The 18,465-nt window shown below is 35.2% G+C and overlaps 1 protein-coding gene across 3 annotated transcripts in view; it reads right to left on the reverse strand.

Annotated features, from left to right (window-relative positions):
- Nucleotides 1-1,729: 1,729 nt before the first annotated feature.
- The window catches only part of LOC140041013 (sushi, von Willebrand factor type A, EGF and pentraxin domain-containing protein 1-like), a 41,776-nt gene continuing 25,040 nt past the window's right edge, over nucleotides 1,730-18,465 (reverse strand). For 2 of the 3 annotated variants that reach the window (XM_072087486.1, XM_072087407.1), the window contains 24 exons: nucleotides 18,083-18,271; nucleotides 17,485-17,649; nucleotides 16,617-16,784; nucleotides 16,157-16,321; nucleotides 15,670-15,834; nucleotides 15,098-15,262; nucleotides 14,556-14,732; nucleotides 13,907-14,071; nucleotides 13,540-13,701; nucleotides 13,012-13,173; nucleotides 12,478-12,639; nucleotides 12,020-12,181; nucleotides 11,561-11,728; nucleotides 10,007-10,174; nucleotides 8,951-9,112; nucleotides 8,499-8,663; nucleotides 7,629-7,793; nucleotides 7,217-7,246; nucleotides 5,852-6,013; nucleotides 5,435-5,602; nucleotides 4,582-4,929; nucleotides 4,063-4,473; nucleotides 3,229-3,366; nucleotides 1,730-2,139 (listed from right to left, as the gene is read on the reverse strand). In XM_072087486.1, the coding sequence (XP_071943587.1) occupies nucleotides 2,018-2,139; nucleotides 3,229-3,366; nucleotides 4,063-4,473; nucleotides 4,582-4,929; nucleotides 5,435-5,602; nucleotides 5,852-6,013; nucleotides 7,217-7,246; nucleotides 7,629-7,793; nucleotides 8,499-8,663; nucleotides 8,951-9,112; nucleotides 10,007-10,174; nucleotides 11,561-11,728; nucleotides 12,020-12,181; nucleotides 12,478-12,639; nucleotides 13,012-13,173; nucleotides 13,540-13,701; nucleotides 13,907-14,071; nucleotides 14,556-14,732; nucleotides 15,098-15,262; nucleotides 15,670-15,834; nucleotides 16,157-16,321; nucleotides 16,617-16,784; nucleotides 17,485-17,649; nucleotides 18,083-18,271 (4,214 nt within the window). In that variant the 3' untranslated portion in view covers nucleotides 1,730-2,017. The remainder of the gene's footprint in view (nucleotides 2,140-3,228; nucleotides 3,367-4,062; nucleotides 4,474-4,581; nucleotides 4,930-5,434; nucleotides 5,603-5,851; nucleotides 6,014-7,216; nucleotides 7,247-7,628; nucleotides 7,794-8,498; nucleotides 8,664-8,950; nucleotides 9,113-10,006; nucleotides 10,175-11,560; nucleotides 11,729-12,019; nucleotides 12,182-12,477; nucleotides 12,640-13,011; nucleotides 13,174-13,539; nucleotides 13,702-13,906; nucleotides 14,072-14,555; nucleotides 14,733-15,097; nucleotides 15,263-15,669; nucleotides 15,835-16,156; nucleotides 16,322-16,616; nucleotides 16,785-17,484; nucleotides 17,650-18,082; nucleotides 18,272-18,465) is intronic. The other variant, XM_072087568.1, reaches the window with a different exon arrangement.

The raw sequence follows: 18,465 nt of genomic DNA on the forward strand, positions 1-18,465 counted from the left end.
AGAGGTCAATACATAATTGTTAGTCTGTGTCGCAGCCGTTGGTTATAATTATTCGTCCGTACATTTCGCGCGCGGCGTTCAACAAACGATTGAAAATGACACATAGGCCTCCTAGACGAGTTAAGTTCGTTTTGGTAATTTAATTTCCAATACAACACAATATAACTCTTTCTCATTGAATAATTCCTACAAATAATGTCTGTATAATACAACAATATTAATTTTAAAATAATCAACAATGAAATGATCGAAGAATGAATAGGCGCGCCTAAGCTTGGTTCTCACTTAACCTTAACGCAATAACGGTCGGAGCAACGCGCTGCAAGTAATTTAATCAATCATGACGCGTTGATCATCTGAAATGTTACGTGGTCAATACACTTGTGTGCGCGCTTCTAGTCAGGTTAAAAGAGGTATTCCGTGTGCAATTTGTGGTGAAAGTTGGCAACTTGTCTGAATATCTTTAGTGGGTCAAAATAAACCAGAAAAACCACGTGGGGGGGGGGGGGGTCTTTTATGGGCCTTTTCAAGATGGCGGCCAAAATATTCAAATACAGTAGCTTATATCTTTGTAATTATTATTGACCTTTGACCTTCTTCTATCTTGATAACTACTGGTCATACTACTGTATTTGTTCTTAAATTGTTCAGAACATATATGTTTATATTCACTTTAATGCAACATTTTATCAATATGTGGTCAGAAATGGCTTTATTGACCTTTGACCCTGACCTTCTTCTATCTCGATATAACTACTGGTATTTGAGCCGGTGGGTAATCGTTAATACACACAGTGCTGATTTTCTCTTTAGTGCTTTTAAGCACATAAGCTCACTAATAATAATATACTAGGCCGATATAATTTGTTTCTTACCTCTAAAACATTTCCAATGCCTTAGTGATTCAACAATTATAAGTAAAGAAATAAAACAATAACAGTCAATACGTTTGTTTGGGACACTTGACATTTATTAAATCTACAATTAAATAATCTACATTTTGTTATTCATCAGTGACGTCATGCGAAGATACATACATTTGACGCACGTGTTGTTCAAAACATTTTTATTATCAATATTTTTACCCGGACGTAAATAGTGAATGTATACTATATTAAGCTCAGTCTACACTATTAAACTTTATGTGACAAGGCCTGATGTCCATCAAGCCCGACCTGTTGCCAGAACCGAGGTGGTATAGTAGGACAGGCAGAAAAATATTTTGCTGAACTCAACGATTGATGTATGAGAATGTATTGAGATACACTTCCAGGGAGCTTGTATGAACGTTGTTAATAAATAATCACCGTACTGTGCTTAATCAGGCAGTAAGGGTAGTTCATTTTGATTTTTATTTGAGACAGCCTCTGTATTCTTTTAAATGCCTGAAATATAAATAACTTTTCTCTACAGAAGTAGGTTTACAATTATTACGTTTACAATGAAGTCCACTATTATGTACATGGTAACAGTGATAAGAACAGTTATAAAAACATTAAACTAATCAGTTAAAAAACGACGTTATTTTTGTAACTATACTGTAAATACTTGCTAGACAAACAACTGATACAACACACTGTACAACACATTTTACACATAGGCCTACTTAGTGCTTTAATGTTAGAGAAAATTAACAATTAATTTGAACGACCTGGAATAAAAGAATAAGATTGACCGACTAGGTTATGTTAAAGAGCGTGGTATGCGACACTCACAGTCTTCGTATCTATCTTTTTGTTTGCACTCAGATTTTCAGTTCTTTCCCGTTTATTGAAATCTCATAATTACTCTCTTTCTATCTGGATAGGCCTACACCTCTGCTTGAAATTTCTTTTATAATTGCTTTTACCAAACATAAATCGAGTCAACAATATAATCAGTATTTTAATTTTAAAAATATCAACACGATTTTTAGTATTGAGAACATAGTTTATATTTCATAAAATACCAGACTTTATCAATTACGTTTTGAATTATAGGAATTAAAAAAATTGTAAATATCTTATTATAAAAGTAATCAGCCGAAATCGCCACGACATATTTCGTCACTTCCGTCTGGGCAATTTTGAACGGTGTCACATTTGAATATTAATTGAACGCATGAACCATCGCCACATATAAGTCCATCAGGACACTTTTCTGTAAATAAAACAAATATTATAATAATTATTATAATTAAACATGAAAAAAGATTAATTAAATCAGACTTTGAATAGCTTATTTTATACTTTTAATAAAGTTAATCACTTCCGTAGAAAAAAAAAACAGAAAAAAAATTATGTTTTCACTTAAGTAGATGGTTAAATTCAACCTAAAATCCACTTGCTGGCAGCATTGCTATTTTTTGCATGTAAATACATTTTTGTTTCCATCTAATTTTTGGTCAAAGTGGATATTACATGTGACATTAAAATGGCATATTCAACAGAAAAATTGTTAATACTAATTATTTTTTAGGGGGACAATACATATTTAATTATTATTATTTATAATTTCTACTAAGCATTCACATTTGCTATAAGTGATTTTGAAATCTGTAACGCTGACCAGAGGCATACATTTGAAATATTTATTATGGCTCTTTTGCAGATCTTTGAATAAATCAAATTTCACGATGTCGGCCTATATTATTACAGTATTGTATTATTTTGAAGGTATTGAAATGAATTGGTTGAATAACTGTGTATTTTTATTTAGTATACAGTACTACTACACTGTAAAAACAGTGTGGAGCTTTTAAACACGTACAGTTGTTAAATGTTTAGCGTGTTTAAAACGTGTTTATAGCTACATGTTGTGTTCCTCAACTCGTTTAGCAGTCAACATGTCACTATTATGTTCAATTTCTCTATGTTCAGCAGTCACCATGTTTAAGCACAACGTCTTTGGCGTTTTACTGTGGCGGAAAAAAACTCCAAACATAGCAAATTAAACACGTTTAAAACCTAAACGTGTCTTTATATTGATCCACATGTTTAACAATCAACACGTCACTGATGTTTTGAGTACAGACTACATTTTTATAATTTGTTTAGAATCTAAACAAGTTTTATATCTAAACATGTTCAAGGCTAAATGTGTGGAAAAAGTGGTACAGAATACATATTTATGATCTAAACACTATTTTTACAGTGTAGTGGATCATTCTTTCAAACGATCCTTCTCTGAGCAGCTGAAAATAATTTCGTATAATAAAAAAATAAAATAGGAAAAAAACTATCGACTTACTTGTATCTTGGCAGTTTGGTCCTCCGCGCCCTGTTGTACAAATGCAGTAATAATCGGAGAAATCTTCTGTAACTTTTGGAACACATGTACCGCCAAATTGACATGGATTATTTTTACAAGGATTTAACAATCTTGGAGCTGAAAAAAAATGTCATATATCTATTTAATATAATAAGGAAAGAGACAGTTTTGGTACATTTTGTATTGGCAAATCATTAGATCGGACAATTATTTTCAGTACTTGGTACCGTGATATTGTTGTATCGTATAGACTTGGAAAGTTTTTCCTAAAAACTCAACTAGTCCAGATGGTTTGATACGCCATGTAATTGGTAGCATTATAAATTGTTATAAGAAGTGAACAAAATCAAGAGAAAATCTTGCCATTAGAGAATACGACATTACTACGAAACGTTACCAATTGCAAAAGAACAAGATAGTGGAACCGTAATTACGTAGCCATAACATCGGCAAGGGTTGGAGGCTCACTCGCTCCATGGTTCTGGTGGTAAAACGAGTCTTCTCTCGGATAACGACTATGAACCGTAGGTCCAATGTACAAATAGCTCATGTGCACTTTAAAGAACCTAGTACATCTTTTGAGACGAGTAGGGGTTACCCCGGTTTACTACTCCACACAAACACAGCCACTGTGCAATTGGGACTGGGCCGTTTTAGAGGTGTTTACCACCCGTTGGTCCCCATCCTTCACATACATCTTAGTGAGAAGTTGAATAAATAAATAAAAATAAAAAACTTTTTGGTGAAGGCATAAGTAATAAATAGTATAGTATACAAACAACTGTGGCCTATTCATTAAATAAATGAACTTACAAACTGTGCCTCCTCGCTCACATATGTAGCTAACTCGTTGGTTGTCACACGGGGCAGTGAACCAGTATCTGGTTTCTTTATCCCCCATATAAGCACATTGAAAATCAGGCCAAAAGTTAAAGGTGAGCTCCGAGTTATCAATCCATCCCCATTGCGAATTGATATTTTCCCGTATGAGACCAACCCAGAAATTATCAGATTCGTATGGTCCGCAGTTTCCGAGAAAGGTGTTGATGGCCTTTTGTTCACTGTGGTTATCAATTACAACAAGTTGGCCGCTATCTTGCGCACATGCATCACGGGCCTCTCTCCACGACAATTTTCTTTCGCCTTCATTAAAGCCTTTTACTGTGTAACTATGACCTAAGTAGTTTACCGAGTCATAAACACATGCTGCTGGGATATCACGAACTGAAAAAGAATAATATTGAAAATGATGAATCATCAACAAGACCCATTACAGCAAAATACTATAATAATATATGTACATTAATACTTTTAATTGATTCAATTACATACCATATTTATACTCGCATATAAACAGCATATTCTCCGTACATTGAATACTGTTTGACCATCGGTAGTCACGAATTTGGGAAAGATACACACAGTTATTTGGTGCCCAATTAACGAAGTCAACCGGTTCGTTAGTGACATGCGTCCAGTCATTACCAGCCTCTTGTTCTAGACCAATGGCAAAGTTGACGTTGGTGTTAGCAGAGATGTGGAACAGCTCTTCCTGGGTTGTATAAGTAGCAAGATGGCCACCCTTTTGTTTGCAGCTCTCCTTAGCAGTTACTATCTCCAACGTTTCAAAATACTGTGAGAAACACGTTCCATTATAAAAGGTTTCACCATCGGTACAAGCTGCAGAAAATAAAAGAATTGATAAAGGGTGGTGGCTCCTTTCGGTGTCTAGTGGTGTTAAGTAGAGTGCTAAAAGTTAGAAAATGTTATGTCAACATGAGTGAGTGAGTGGCCTAGCGGTTAAGACAGTGGAACCGTAATTACGTAGCCATAACATCGGCAGGCGTTCGAGGCTCACTCACTTCATGGTTCTGGTGGTAGAACAAGTCGGATGGATAAGGACTATAAACAGTAGGTCCAGTGTACACATCTAGCTCGTAAGAACCTAGTACATCTTTCGTAGTAGGGGGTATTACATCACAGCCACCGATAATAGCTGGGCCCTTTGGGAGACAAGTCCTTGACTGAAGAGGTCGCTTAGTATAAATAAAATATTTCATAATTCAAGCAGAAGCGTTCAAATCAAATTCGTCCAGATTTCATACGTAAAGTAAAATCACATTGACCAAACTCCTTTTGTCTGGCCACCAGACCTTGAATCCCTTTTAAAACAAATTGAACGTACGTGAACAACTTGGTATTGGGTTATTCCATCTTCCATCTTCGCATACTATCGTTTCACTTCCATCTAATGTAAAATCCGTTGAACAATCGAACCTAACTTTGCCGCCGTGTGTAAAGTCAACAGTCGTCTGCCGTCCATCTAATGGAGTACCAGGATCCTCACAATTTCCTATTGAGAAAAAAAAAGAAAATAAATTCAGTCATAACGTGAAAAATAGCATGGAAATAATGACGGCCATTTTTGTAGTCACCATTGTTCTAGTCCTTTAATGGAGTGTTCAATTATGTTTTATTTTCATTAGTCGTTAGATTAGACTAGATTGAATTAATTAGCTTTGGCTATCAATGATGTTAATCTAAATATGTGTAAAGTATAATATTATTTAGTAAGTAACAAAAATAATAGTAGGGATCTTACTATAACAGGTTGGCGCTTCAGAGGCATATATTCCTTCTAAACAAGTAATTGCCTTTGGCCCAACCATTGAGTAGTTGTCATTACATGAAAAATAGACATTCGATTTGTGTGTAAAGTCGCCAGACACCTTTCCATTTTCCAGAGTCAGTTTCTTACAAGATTCTAGAAGGAATTAACATGAATATGTGAATTGATATTATTATATTATTATTATCTCCTTTAATTACAGAGCTTCTAATGAAAACAACATCTTTCAATGGAATATGATTTGTTTAAAGATGTATTGTTCCCAAAAACATGACAATTAAAGATGACTAAATATCCGAACTTTGGCAATTTTGTAAACTTTTTGCTGACTGAAGACATTTACAGTAAATACAAAAAGAAAAGAAATATATACCAATTGATTAGCCAGATGGGCTTCCTGCTTACTATTTTTCTTATGATTTTAGCAAGAAAAAAATTTTTCCGTTCAATTTTTGTTGTCAAAGCTAGTGAATAATTTAAAAAAATATTTTTATATTAATGTTTATTCTTATCTTTTACTTTAATTTATCTTTAATAAAACGCACAAGAGCCAGATACTACTCTTTCCCCGTTGCTGCTACAATAAACACAACTAATGTTTCGGTGGAAGACTTGGTATGGTTAGCTTATTTATCTGTGCTTGCAGACACACATTGAAAGGTAAAAAAGAATGTGTTTAAAGAGATGTTTAATTAATTCAAACACTGAACTTAATTAAACAACGTTTGAAATTAGTGCACATTTAAAACTTGGAAGAAGAAATCAAGTGATGCTAAAGTGAAATGTGAAAGAAAGTATGTGACCAAACATCAAAGACCAATACTAAGTAAAAGTAATATATCACTAATTATCTTTATGAAAACGATGAAACAGCACAATCGTGTTACTATAAAATGTGTTTCTATTTTCCCCCTAAATTGATGTAAGAAAAGAGTTTTGCATACAATGCTATGTTTACAAGGGGTATTTACAGTAAACAGTACTATACGTAAAAAAACAAACATACTTAGGCCTACATTAAAAATAAAGATACGGTACTATGTTGACAATTGAATGTAGGCCTACTGTACTAAAATCCCATGCTAAAATGAATATCGTATACAGTAATACAAAATCTAGCACACACGTACGCCCACAAATACTCCACACATCTTTAAAACTTAATACAACCAACCAACAAACAAACAAACCACCAAACATAAAATCGTGCGGCATAAACAAATGAAATGTAAATGTTTATCACTAATATGAAAAAAACAGTGATACAAAAATTACGTTAAAAACGACGTCAGAAACCAAGTGCACACAAAACAGTGACGGATACGCTTGAACACTTACCATAGCGTAACATAGATCTCTTAGCACTCTCTTCAGAAAACAAAGAATGATACGAATACAAATATAATGAAAACAAAAAGGTGTGTAACTTTATTGATTTAATTATTATGATTGGTTAGAATTGTTAATATTACATATATTAATGTTTTTTAATTAAGGGCATTTCGTTCAAAATAATGACATGTAAAAACAATGCTGAACTAACTCAATGTTGTATTTATTGCATTGTTGAAATGTTTTAGTGTGCGCGGACCAGACGAGCCCCATTTCATCCGTCCATGCTTTGTTATGCTCCACACTCTTGTAGACCTAGTTATAGGCTTTGAAATTCTCCTCTATACTAAGAAGATTTCTCATCATCTTAATGTATCCGTTCATTAAATATTCAAAAGTAAAAAGAAATACAATTTACCCATGCATTGTGGAAAAGGATCACTATAAGCACCATCTTGACAACGAATTTGAACAGGGCCTTCAAGCGTGTAGTCGTTATCACACGCAAAAGTTAGAAACTCGTTATGTACTGGTTGACCTGTCACAATACCATTAGGAAAGTCCGTAATCTCTACACAGTTTGCTGTCAAAATTATAAAATAAAAATATAGGTTGGTGCGTCAGTATAAATATCCATAATATTATACAGTAATGTTATTAATTAATAATTGTAAAGTTTGCTAGACTATATGCTTTAGTGTAGACCAGTTGAAAAACTTTTGGCAAACTGCAGAAAACAAGTGTGCAAATTTGAAGTTTTGTAAAGTTTGCTAAACTATAGACTATGCTTAAGTGTATACCAGTGGACAAACTGCAGAAAACAAGTTTCCAAAAAAGTCTACAGGCCTTATATATTGAAGTTTGACAAAGGTAGAGACAGCTTTTCCCAATAACTGATCTTCTACCAATTAAGCTAGAGATAGATTTCAGTTGAAATGTTTGGTTAAAAATGTAAAGTTTATTCGTTTGGGAATGAAAGATTTACAATAATAAGGTTGGTGAATAAAGGAAAAAAAACCAATACGACTGATAAATCTTCAACAGGAGGATTTTTCATTCATTCATTCATTCATTCATTCATTCATTCATTCATTCATTGTAGGATCCCTACTTAGTCTGGGTTCCAGATAGAGTTTTGTCTTAATATTAGTAAAAAGATAAATATTTTGGCACATATGGCGTTTCATACGTATACTACTAGGTTTTCGTGTATTTCAGACAAAAATCGCGGTCGAAATAAAAACAGACTTGGGGCAAGTCTAATCCCTACTTTGTTTAGAACACCTACCATTACATTCAGGATCAGAGCCAGTGTAGTCCCCATCAGAGCAGTTACGTTGAGCGTCACCAGTCAACGAATGACCATTCGAGCACGTGTATGTAATAACACTACCGTGTGTGTACTCGCCAGTATATGTACCGTGTTCAATATCTGCTGGTGGCTGACAATCCTCTAAAAGATATCAATAAATGTAATCTTCTCAATATACCAAATGTAAGCTTCCCAATATACCAAATGTATATCTTACACTAAGCCTAATTAATATAGTATTCACATACATAATTATGCACATATCGTTTTAATTACAAAATCAAAAAATACAATATCTATTTATTCAGTTTTGTCTATCCATTAAGATACAGAACATTTCTATCTGATGAGCCCATTATCTAGCGTAGAAAAAAATATTCGAATATGCAAATTAGAAGTTTAAATACAATTTCACAATGTAAACCTACCTTTGCACACAGGTTGGTCATCTTGGTATTCTCCGTTCAGACATACTGTCATATTGACCCCTACTAACGTAAAGCCCGGAGTACATGAAAATTGGGTAATACCACCATGTGCACGACTGCCCCCAAGCTGACCATTAAAGTTCCTTTGACGTGGGCATTTCTCTGAAGTTGGAAGTGAATGAATATGAAAACAGTTATATATAAAGGCTAAACTTCAAACCTTTTAAAATTCTTTTTATCAATATAGATATAATTCATTAGTAAAATATTTAGACGACACGTGTAACATAACATAATTCACAAAGTATTGAACAATTGTTGTAGGCAAACTTGTTTTTTGTTTCAAAATACAGATGGGGTGTAACATATAAACAATGTCTTAAACGGCGCCCCGTACAGATCCGCAGATTTTCTTAAGCTTGGTTCTCACTATTCAATTCAATTCAATTCAAATAAACATTTATTTCTTTCATTCATATTTGAGTAAAAACATTATAATTTCTGATATTTTATATATAAATATTTTGGTTTTTTTTTAGATATAATACAGTAAATCATAATGTATAAAAAGATGATTCAGTTATATACAAAATGAAAGTGGCAAAAAAACCCAAGAAAGTATCGATCAATTGGAAACAAAAATCCAATTGAAACTTGTATGTTGGGAAGCCATGTAAGAAGATTATATACTTATATATATAAATGTAAACATATAACTACACATACACATATAGATCAACAGACACACACACACACACCCACCAACTAGAATGCAACGTAAGGACGTAAGCCGCAATGCAAAGATTTGACCAATCACAAGCAACAGTTATATAATCCTTGCGTTGCGGCTTACGTTTTTACGTTGCATCCTAGTGGGAACCAAGCTTTATAATGATATAGTCTGAAATAAAAACAGATCGTGGTATGGAGGTTCCAATATGTGTGTAAAGATTACTTAAAACGGGTTTGTGTTTGTCGATATGAATATGTTGTTTCTATATTGGTGACCGAATGGATTTAAATATCAGAACATTTAAAAAAAAACCGTATACATACTTCTACACACTGGGGCTTCATGATTGTACTGGCCGTCTATACAATATGTCTTCTTATCACCGTCTATACTGTAGTCCTTATTGCACTCAAATATTGTTAGTCCCCCGTGGGTGGTGTTTGATTCTCGTATAAGCCCGTTGGCAGGTGGTATAGCTTCCGGGCAGTCACCTAAAATGTTTAAAATGTTGGTTGGTTATTATAACTTACTAGCACACTTTGGTGGTTCTTATGACTTACTAGCACACTTGGGTGGTTCTTATGACTTACTAGCACACTTGGGTGGTTCTTATGACTTACTAGAACACTTAGATGGTTCTTATGACTTACTAGCACACTTGGGTGGTTCTTATGACTTACTAGCACACTTGGGTGGTTCCTATGACTTACTAGCACACTTAGGTGGTTCTTATGACTTACTAGAACACTTAGATGGTTCTTATGACTTACTAGCACACTTGGGTGGTTCTTATGACTTACTAGCACACTTGGGTGGTTCCTATGACTTACTAGCACACTTAGGTGGTTCTTATGACTTACTAGCACACTTGGGTGGTTCTTATGACTTACTAGCACACTTTGGTGGTTCTTATGACTTACTAGCACACTTGGGTGGTTCTTATGACTTACTAGCACACTTGGGTGGTTCCTATGACTTACTAGCACACTTAGGTGGTTCTTATGACTTACTAGCACACTTGGGTGGTTCTTATGACTTACTAGCACACTTGGGTGGTTCCTATGACTTACTAGCACACTTAGGTGGTTCTTATGACTTACTAGCACACTTAGGTGGTTCTTATGACTTACTAGCACACTTAGGTGGTTCTTATGACTTACTAGCACACTTAGGTGGTTCTTATGACTTACTAGCACACTTAGGTGGTTCTTATGACTTACTAGCACACTTGGGTGGTTCTTATGACTTACTAGCACACTTAGGTGGTTCTTATGACTTACTAGCACACTTAGGTGGTTCTTATGACTTACTAGCACACTTAGGTGGTTCTTATGACTTACTAGCACACTTGAGTGGTTCTTATGACTTACTAGGACACTTAGGTGGTTCTTATGACTTACTAGCACACTTAGGTGGTTCTTATGACTTACTAGCACACTTGGGTGGTTCTTATGACTTACTAGCACACTTTGGTGGTTCTTATGACTTACTAGCACACTTGGGTGGTTCTTATGACTTACTAGCACACTTGAGTGGTTCTTATGACTTACTAGGACACTTAGGTGGTTCTTATGACTTACTAGGACACTTAGGTGGTTCTTATGACTTACTAGCACACTTGGGTGGTTCCTATGACTTACTAGCACACTTGGGTGGTTCTTATGACTTACTAGCACACTTAGGTGGTTCTTATGACTTACCAGCATACTTGGTGGTTCTTATGACTTACCAGCACACTTGATGGTTCTTATGACTTACTAGCACACTTGGGTGGTTCATATGACTTACTAGCACACTTGGGTGATTCCTATGACTTACTAGCACACTTAGGTGGTTCTTATAACTTACAAGCACACTTGGTGGTTCTTATGACTTACCAGCACACTTGGGTGGTTCTTTGTCATACGCTCCATCGTTGCATCTGAGTTCATTTCCACCAACCAATGTGAACCCCTTCAAGCATTGAAATGTTGTTACTCCGCCATTCACGTTATTTGAAAACAAAATAGTTCCATTGGAGGGTGCACTAAGTTCGTCACAGTTGGCTAATAGTAGATAAATTTTTTTAAAGAATATCTATACTGAAACAATATTTGAATGTGGAATACCTCAATTAGTTTGTTTACTTGTTTTATCTGGCTTTTTTTCACCACCTTTTTATTCATGATTTTGTTTGTGTGCTTATAATATATACTGTATATTTGTAATTTTTTTAATATTATAAGCAATTGTGTCTTTTATAAGTTTTCACAAGCGCATAATAAAGAAATTTTGAAATCACAAATTGACCTGAAAAATGGAATATGATGGAAACGTAATTTGTCATAATCACATACCTCGACAAAATGGAGTTTGATCTGCAAGCTGCCCATTTTCACATGTTGTTGAGGAAACGCCATCCAGGGTAAAACCGAAATCACAGGAAAATGTAACCTGCCGTCCATGAGTATAATCACCCGTTACGGAGCCGTTAGGAAGAGAAACAGAACTGCACAACTCTAAAGAGGGTATCATAACAAATAAGCAATAATCAAATTGAAATTTGGTGGCCGTATACACTATAATAGCGGAGTCGTCGTAAAACAGATTTTTAAAAATACTTTATTCAGGATGGTTAAAGCCTATTTCCCACGAATCGAAAGCGTCACCTTATACGCATGCGTAGAGAGGGATTTGGAAGATGGTAACATGAATACGCATGTGTATTAAGCTGACGCTTTGGTTTCGATTCGCCTAGTGGAAAATCGGCTTTATGTAATATTTTCATCGACGTAATCATCGAAATTGAACCTACTGCGGCAAGTAGGTAGAGAAGCTTGTGAACTTCCATCTACGCATGTTGTCCGGGGAACTCCATCAATTTCGTAACCTGAATCACAACTAAACACCATCTGTCCGCCGTGTGTGAGATCTCCAGTTACATCACCATTGCTGATGGTAATGGAGCTACAGGAAGCTGGAATAAGAAAAAAAATGTAAATCCAAGTACTTTAAAAGTTTTAAGAGCAGACCTGCCAACTTTCCCGAGTTTTCTATTAAAAATGTCAGTAGCGCCCTCTATGGTTTTGCATATATAACTATAGCGCCCTCTATAGTTTGGACATGATAATAATAAACCCACCTGATAATTTGGTTAATTTTTTGGTTGGGAGTTAGCGGTATTCAGATACAGACTGGTGTACTATTCCAACACCTTCTGTAGATAAATGGCAGACTATAGGCCTACATAACGAACCATCAAGATTCGCACCTGAAAAAGCTGATAGTTGCTGTGCTGTATATAGACTTAAGTAACTTGCTGTCTATTCGTGGTATTAATCAAACTCACCATGGCAGGTAGGTAACGGATCCCGTAAGCTGCCATCTCTACACGTTGTAACAGCAACCCCGGTACGTTTATAGTCTGCAGTACAACTGAAGAAAATGTTGCCGCCGTGGGTGAAATCACCTGTCACACGGCCATTTTGAAGGTTTACTGAGTTGCAAGAAGCTAAAACAAGAACCAGAGTACAATTACAAAAGGCATCGACCATTTGCTAAATTGATGTGAGATAATGACATTATAACCACAACTGAGTCACATTTTAAAATTTTGATAACACCTTCTTGGGAATTTGATAGGTACGGTAGTAATGACTGCACACAAAGACTATGGAGGCAAAAGCTGGCTGTATTTTCGGAGGAATTATTCTTCCTAAGGTGAACAATTTGATCCAAGTCAGAAGAATTTAGTTACGTTACTGGGGTTTGAGACCCATGGAACCGAGTCTTTCTGCAGAGTCTGCAATAAGTAAGAACTGTGTATGGGGCGCCGTTTGGGTATTAATTTTATAATTGAAATGAATTTCTAACTCACCATGACATGTTGGTAACTCATCTCTAAGTTTTCCGTCGACACACGTTGTTACAGCCACACCTTCGAGTTTGTAATCGGTAACACAGTTAAAGTAAATATCTCCACCATGTGAAAAGGTTCCCTTCACAATGCCATTTTCGAGATAAATTGAGTTGCAGGGAGCTGCAGAATCAAATGATGATAATCAACGTATTGTTTTTTGTTTCTTAGATTGTTGGTGGCCTAATGGAACAACTGATATACAATAACAACTATGGAATATAAATTATTATTTCTAAAAGTCTTTAATAAATTAACCATTCGCTTTACAGCGATCGTACTGCCGCACTGATTATAAACGTGGTTGCAAAATGCTTATGTACAATACCTTTACATATATTCAGGCTGGACGTAAATTGACCGTCCATACATCGTATCTTTCTACTACCAACAAGTGTGTATTCAAGATCGCACGTGACTCTAATTGATCCGCCATGAATCAGAGAACCGGTATACGTTCCATAGGGAATGGATGTTGATGTATCACAATTTTCTATAATTAAAAATATTAGCTACAGTTGGTAAAACAATATTACTTTATTTCTTCTGTAGGACATAAGTTAACGGTCACAATACACGTAATCAACTTCAACTTATATTCTCAACATCCTTCCGGTTTACGGACGCAGTTTGGTATATAAGTTGATATAAATAACATAACATAAATCTAAAATGGTATGGTATAATAATAAGTCAAAAAATATTAGTAAAACAAGTAGAAACTGCAAAGTATACAAGTGACTGCTGTAAGCAGAATCTATAGCACGTAGTTTTGATGACGCAGCCACCTTCCTCTAAAAACACAAACCGAATGTCGCAGAGAGCGAAATACGTAACGTTGTCTAGGCCGTCTTAAGCCAATGTTTTGTAGTCAAACAATGAACTTTCTGATCAAGAAATAAAGCGTGACGGGTTAAATTGGTGAGCAGAATATGAATAAATGTTATGCAGCTAGAAAAAGTATTCTCTTACTGTACCTCGACATACAGGTTCAGTTCCCTGGAAGTTACCGTTAATACATGTTGCTGTATTACCACCAACTAGTGTGTACCCTTCGTTACATGTGTAAGTTATCTGCCCACCGTGGACAAGGTCACCAGACACGTCACCAGACACGTCACCGTTAAGAGGACGGCCAGGGAAGATACAATCAGCTGCAAATGAATTGGAACATGAACAACTACAGATATATTTATTTATTATTTAAATATGATATTTGTTAACGTATTTTATACAACAGGCGCCGATTAGATTTGTGTTCATTAATTAAAGTGTTATTTAGGTGGAAAAAAGGAAAAAGTACGAAATGGACAAACAACAACACGTTCTTTAGATCTACTCATTGTTAGGCCTACATATTGTGGCTCAGAGAGTGTACTGCAACAAAGTATTTCACTTAGATAATCAAACAATGTTCTCAAGTTCAGCTATCTGATAGAACTCCTCTTAAATCCAGTCGGTAAACTACTAGGCCCTATATGAATATGTTACACGCATGATAATAAATATTCAAACATACCTTTACATAGGTCTAAACTGCTATTCAATCTACCAGCAATGCACGCGATAATGCCGTCACCGACCAGCGAATATCCAGCATAACATTTTATGGATATCGTACTACCATTTTCAAAGGACCCATCGTAATAGCCGTTATTTGGTTTGTCTGCTTCATTACATAGAGCTGTCAAGAAAAGTTATTTAAATTGAACTACAGTGGCCACGTGGTAGAAATCGACCAATCGAATCCCCTTGATGACAAAGGTAAATCTACCTTGAGTGATTTGATTGAAGTTGGCTTCAATTTACGATTACGATTAGATATAAATCACGAGGAATGAAACAAAACAATAACAATACAAATGATTATGTCGGGGATTATGTTAATAAATAAACTATACCTTACCCTGTTTTTTCACTGCAGCATTTAACAAATAATACACAATTTAATTATCAACAATTCATAACTATTATATATATCATAGACCAACAACGTTAAAATTGAATGTTTTCAGCAAGCGAGAAGTTCATAATGATACTAGGAAAAAATAGGAAACGTGTATACACAACACCAAGGGTATTTATACTTACAGCGGCAGATCGGTGGAGAATTTTGATATTTCCCGTCAGCGCATACCGTACTATTCACACCATCAATCGTATATCCTGGGAAACAGGTATACGTCACCGTGCCTCCGTGATAAGAATCACCCGTAGCGATGCCGTTGTTAGGCGGTACCGGCTCAGGACAATTTGCTAGAGACAAATATAAATACATTGCTCAAGTATTACTACTATACTAAAACAAAGAAATATACCGAACTTACCCTGTTAATTACCACTAAAGTTTTGCTTAAGGCGTATTTTCTCCAATGAAACATTTAGACAGTGACGTATTCATGATTTTGAAATAAGGGCCCAGGGCCAAAAATGGTAAAATGAAATGCATTTTCGAAAATATATTAAGTCTATCTTTCCCATTGTATTTGGTGGGGTGGAGGCTCATTCAAATCCGCCTATGGTTTATGTCGAAAAGTATCAAATAGTCAAGTTTTGCGAAATCCTTAAATGGTCGTACCTCTACAAGTTGGCTTTGGGTCTTTGTATTTTCCATCAACACATCTGGTTTTGTTTACGCCTTCCAAAGTGTATCCCGCAAGGCAGTAAAATACAGTTTCTTGGCCGTGTGTAGTTCCTGGGATAATTTGTCCCTGTTGCAACGGTTTCATTGGAATGCAGTCCGCTGTAAACATAAACAAATTTAATTAATAATTGTTGTATGTTCAAGTAAATAATGCGATATTTTCCTGTGCAGCAGCCATTTTGTGGAACACACTACCACGAAAACGTCAACACCTTCAAAATACGACTGAAAACCAACTTGTCACAGAAGCATTTCCTGTTTAACTTTGTCAAGGGCCGTTGAACACATTATTTTATGGATACCGGCACTATAATAAGTCTGATTGATTGATTGATTGAGAATTTTATTTTATAATGATATAATTATGTTAGGTTAGTGTGCAAGTTACAATTACCTTTGCATTCTGGAATTGACGAAGTGTAAATACCACCATCAGTACATGTTATATTTCCAGCGCCGATCAGAGTATGCCCTTTGTCGCATGTGAACTGATAACTTTGTCCGGAATTAGAACTTTCGGTTACTTGACCATTCGAGATCGAATCAATTCGTGCGCACTTTGCTGTAAAAAAGCACTTTAACTTTAACTTAAAATCTATCTTTACTTCCATCACATAAACAAATAAAACAATATTTTTAGCAAGTGGATTGTGTATTGCCGAACAGATCATTGTTTAGTGTGATCACAAATAAACCCACAGACCATCCCTGAAGGAAACAAGTTGTGGAGTTAAAATATGACGATAAAACAGGAAGAGTTTGAAATTTAGATGTAAAAAATAGGACAGGTAAAATGAACTAAAGCAAAGATAACTTGGAATTTATGACAATGACAACTTCTTTTATTTTCTTTGTAAATAAAGTAGATAAGTAAACGACAAAATTAACATTTATAATTACAAAATTGATTAGTAGGGATTAGTAAAAGGATGGTGGAAGGTTCACAGATAATATAAAGGTATGACAATCGAACAAGAGGAAGAAAATGAAGTGAAACATAGGATATTTGCAGATAAAACGTAAAAGCAGTAATCTCTTGTAAAAAGAAGAAATATACATTAAAGATGAATTGTCTCCCAAAACATGAAAATAAAGATTAATTAAACCAGGCTTTTAATAGGTTATTTTGTAGTTTTCAATTCAATTTTTAGGCAAAGTGAATAACTATTATGTGACATTAGGATGGAATATTCAACAAAAACAAATTAACAAATTATTTTTTTTCAGGGGGACAATATATCTTTAAGTCCACACGAACATACCTTTACAACTTGGAATAACTGACGAGTAATCGCCATTAATGCACTTAATCTTTGATGCACCGACAAGACTATATCCAGTGTTGCAAGAGAAGAAAATCTCCTCTCCATGAGTAGACTGGCCATTGAAGGCACCATTTTCAAATCGTGTTATGTCATTACAATTTTCTGCAAAAAAAGATATTGCTGGTTGTTTTTTCTTCAAAAGATAGTAAGTTAATTAGAAATATCCATGTTCATATAAAGTTTAGGGTAAGGGAATAGCGGCAAGAAACGGTAACGGGTAAGATATCATGTGCGTGACAAAGGATACCAAAACTGAGACCACACTACAATGAAACCACATTAGATTTTAATGACATGCTTTTTAAAGTGAAAGAAAGTAGAAAATAATAACACAATTAATCTCCTCAAAAATTTGAAATTTATGATAAAATTTTCGAAAATGACAATTGCTTTTAACATCGTCAGTGATACCACAAACGCACTTTAATGCGCATGCTCAAACTGTGATCATGGTGCGCGTGCGTACGCATTGTATTTTTTCATTACGTCACTTTATCTCTTCATTACGTCACGGATGAAATAGAAATATCCTTACCATAACACTTTGGTGGTTTAATTCTTTTTCCAAGTTTGCATTTGACTTCGGCATTACCCTTCATCGTGTAACCACTTTTACAGAAGAAGACAAGCCTTGTGCCTACTGGAACCGTGTCTCCTGGGTACCTGCCTCTAGCCACGACATTGTTTAGATCAGTTGGAATTGTACAATTTCCCTTTCTTTTGCCTGCGAGAAGAGAAAATAAAAAAATGACGAGGCTTTAGCCAAAGAAATTGACAACAATGGGTACGTAGCTTTGGAAAATATGTTGACTATTGTCCACGGGCACCAAATGTTGAATTTACGAAAGTTTCGAACAAAAGCTAGGCCATAACAATTCAAAACTGACTGTGTCACCAAGGTTTGTGATACAAAAAAAA

This window comes from Antedon mediterranea, chromosome 1, assembly GCF_964355755.1.
Source record: "Antedon mediterranea chromosome 1, ecAntMedi1.1, whole genome shotgun sequence".
In the NCBI taxonomy this organism is placed as follows: Eukaryota; Metazoa; Echinodermata; class Crinoidea; order Comatulida; family Antedonidae; genus Antedon; species Antedon mediterranea.